General features: G+C 49.5%; 1 protein-coding gene across 1 annotated transcript; it reads right to left on the bottom strand.

Annotated features, from left to right (window-relative positions):
• Positions 1-239: 239 nt before the first annotated feature.
• LOC134040007 (protocadherin Fat 3-like) lies at positions 240-3,457 on the bottom strand. Its single transcript, XM_062486226.1, is given in 3 exon segments — positions 240-1,935; positions 1,937-2,096; positions 3,373-3,457. Coding segments are annotated over 3 exon segments (1,941 nt in total).
• Positions 3,458-3,931: the final 474 nt, after the last annotated feature.

Below are 3,931 nucleotides of genomic sequence, written 5' to 3'. Positions count from 1 at the left end.
TTAGCATGAGTGAAGACTCTGTCTCTCACGACGTGCTTAAATACAGTAGCTGGACATGTTCAAACATAGAATGCACAGAATCGCTCCTTACTGGGTCTCAGAGATCAGTACACTGATACAGTAGAACGGGCAACAGGTGAACCCGTCGTTACTCATGTAAGCCCCTATTTGTGCATGTTTTCCCCCTGCTGTCTGCTCAAAGTCTGAGTCGAGTACGTTCACCATGTCTATATTCGCTCTCAGTGAGGGGCCTCGCTGCATGACGAGAACAAGTTGCTCTTCAGATTTGCAGACGCCAATGATCTCCTCAAGGATAAGCCCCCAGAGTCTGGATTCAGGTTGAAATAGTCCAATTCATTCCCTGAGATGATCTGGTACTTAACCAGGTCCAGCTCATCTACGTCTATGGCCGACATGGTAAGGAAGGGTTGGCCAATGGGGAAGACTCGCGCTATCATGCCTCGGCACGTGTCCCTCTCGAACAGCGTCTTGTTGTCGTTGACGTTCAGCAGACGGACCGTGATGTTCACCTCGCTCTCCCTTCGGTACGGGGAGCCCCAGTCAGACGCACGCACGGAGAACATGTACATCTCAGACGAAGACTCGAAGTCTAGCTCCCCTGTATCCTGATCTATGGTGAACGGTATGGAATGCAGACCAGCAATGCTGTGGGCTATGCAACCGTTCTCCCCTTTGTCGATGTCCACCGCTGACACCACCAGGATGACAGTGCCCACTGGTAGGCTTTCGTTGATAGAGAACTCATAGCTGGGCCTGGGGAACGTGGGAGTGTTGTCGTTAGCGTCCTCTATGCTGATAAGAACCGTGGTTTCAAGTTGAGTGAAAGATTCCAACACCGTCATTTGCACAGACTCCTGGGATATGGTGGTCAGCTGACTCACAGTGTTAATGATGCCAGTCAGTGAGTTCATGGTGAAATACTGTGAGTCAGAGAAGGAGCTCAAGCTGTAGTTGACGTTGAGAGGAGCAGGGGAGATTTTTACTACCTCTACTATGGTGCCAGGGGGTGCTATCTCACTGATCTTGACCCTATAGACCTCCTTCTCAAATCGAATATTCAACGGCTCTGGCGTCCTCACCTGCAGCCGAACCACCTGGGTGTTGGAAACCTTTGGAGGTGAGCCCCTGTCTTTGGCTTGGAGGGTCAGGTTGGAGCCGTAAGGAAATGTATTCCAGTCTACTGGCTCTAAGGTCTTCACCTTGTAGTCATTACTCACAGGAGACCGATCAACAACAAACTGCTCACCAGCGATGATGGACACCCACTCTATCTCCCCACCGACACCCTCATCTAGATCCTCCACAGTAACAACTGCATATACGGGGTCTATGTCCAACCAGGAGGGGTTGAGTGCCACCACACTCAGAACCGGTGCAAACTCGTTGATACGTTCCACAGTGAGAACCAGTTTGGCCGTGCTACTCACACCGTTGTTACCGTACAGCTTCATGCCACGGTCCACAGCCTGCACCTCCAGTTCGAAGCGATTCCGTTCCTCCATGTTGGGCCTGCCTGTGAGGGAGATGACCCCGCTGGTCGGGTGGATGGAGAAAAGCTCCACCCTTTCTTTGAAGAAGTAGTAGAACTCACCGTTGGAACCCACATCTGCATCGGTCGCCATCACCATTCCCACACTTGCACCCATGGCACTGCTCTCAGCGACAACAATAGAATAGGAAGTGGGAGAGAACAGGGGTCGGAGATCATTCATATCAAGGACATTGATGTAAACAGTGGCCCAGGCCTCCAGCCGTCCCATGGCGGATGCCTTCACCGTCAGTGTGTAGTTGTCCTGGACCTCCCGATTCAAGATGACTGCACTGCCGCTATTTGTCCGGATGCGCAGGAAACAGAAGTCTCCCAGAACAAATTTCTCTGCCTGAAAAAGACCATCTGCGTATCCAGATTCCAGAGTATTTGACAATAGAGGCACGAGAGGGCCCGAGAACAACTCCCATTTTGAGCTCACTCTTGATGTAGCTCCTTGCTGCAGAATTTTCAAAGATGGAGGCATTGTAGGAGGTCTGCGTAAAAAGGAGCCCTGATCTGGTCCTTGGATCCTGGGGAAGCTGAGCTTCACCGGAGGGGAGAAGCAGAAGGAGAGAGAGGAGCAGGACCAGAAGGGAGAAAGGCAGGATCTTGCCACAGAGGTGTGCAATCATTGCCATCCCATCACGCTACCACCCTGAAATTAAAAAGGATGTCTGATTACTGGTTGAAACACAAATACTGTTACAATACGTTAAACTTTCGTCGTCGACGTCATCTGCCGCTTGTCCGGGGGTCAGGTCGCGGGGGCAGCAACCTAAGGAGGGAGGCCCAGACTTCCCTCTCCCCGGCCACTTCCACCAGCTCTTCCTGGGGGACCCCGAGGCGTTCCCAGGCCAGCCGAGAGACATAGTTCCTCCAGCGTGTCCTAGGGCTGGGCGGTATGGCCTAAAATGTTTATCACGGTATAATTCGTAAGCACTGACGGTATCGTATATATCACGATATATTAGTTATTCTTAAAAATTTAATGACAATGGAATCCGCATCGCAGCGGCTAATCTACCGCACTCGGACAGATTTGGATTGGGTAACTTCGGTGTGTCGCAAATTTTGCAGTGTTTGCCACGAAACAGCGACTTCTCAGTAGCGTACGCGTTCAACAGTAGCCTACGTTTATGGGCTCGCAAGAAACTAGCTATAGTTAGCTCTAGCTATAAACAATTATTACATGGCTGAATACTCGATTCTGTTGGCCTACTATAAAAATGTCACTATTCTAACCAACCGCATTGGATTTGTCAAACGCATTCTGGTAGATTCATTTTCGCGCATGTATGGCTTTCAGGTGGTGAAAAAGATTGCTAGTGTTTCCACCGTCGGCTAGCAATATTCGACGACACAACTTACGGAGTAGGCTACTGTTTGTTGGTCGATGTCGGATAACTTGAAACCAAACCATTTCCAAACGACAGAAGAGGCCCCCTTTTTATACCAATTCTTCTTCGTCCGGCAAATCAACCCCACTGGCGTTAGTTTCAGACATAATTAACGCTTGCTTACACTTGCCAACAAAAGCAGTTTACTCATATGAATGTTTGCTTCCTCTGGAGTTGCGCTAGCTTGTTTGTTGACTTTTATTGGCTGGCACGATGCGTGCAGCGTCCATGCTGCATGTTTTTTTTTTGTAAAATAGCCTATACAAATTTGAACTAGCCCACTAGGCAGTAGGCCTATCACTTGACTTATTTTATACCAAACAGAAACACTTTACTTAATACATTTATTAATATATCGTGATATCCATGATATGGCAAAATCCATGTCATGGCACAACGCAATACCGGTATTCGCGTTCATACCGGTATACCACCCACTCCTAGCGTGTCCTGGGTCTTCCCCGCGGGCCTCTTCAGACCGGCCGGACACCCTGCGGAGAAAACTCATTTTGGCCGCATGTATTCGCGATCTCGTTCTTTCGGTCAGTACCCACAGTTCGTGACCGTAAGTGAAGATGGGAACGTAGATCGACTGGTAAATAGAGAGATTCGCCTTCTTCACCACGACGGACCGATGCAGAGCCCGCATCACTGCGGACGCCACACCGATTCACCTGTAGATCTCGTGCTCCATTCTTCCCTCACTCGTGAACAAGACCCCGAGATACTTGAACTCCTCCGCTTGGGTCAAGATCTCCTCCCCGACCCGGAGATTGCACTCCACCCTTTACCGGTCGATGGCCTTCGATTTGTTGATTCCCATCCCAGCCGCTTCGCATTCGGTTGCTAACCGCTCCAGTGAGAGCTGAAGGTCACGGCCGATGAAGCCATCATACTATACATTAAACTTTATAAAATATAAATACACCTAGCATTTCAATTAGATTAACATGGCAACAAAGAACATTGTGCCTTTTTGATG

The sequence above is a fragment of the Osmerus eperlanus genome, chromosome 19, assembly GCF_963692335.1.
Source record: "Osmerus eperlanus chromosome 19, fOsmEpe2.1, whole genome shotgun sequence".
Classification (NCBI taxonomy): domain Eukaryota; kingdom Metazoa; phylum Chordata; class Actinopteri; order Osmeriformes; family Osmeridae; genus Osmerus; species Osmerus eperlanus.
This window is presented reverse-complemented; position numbering and strand designations above follow the sequence as displayed.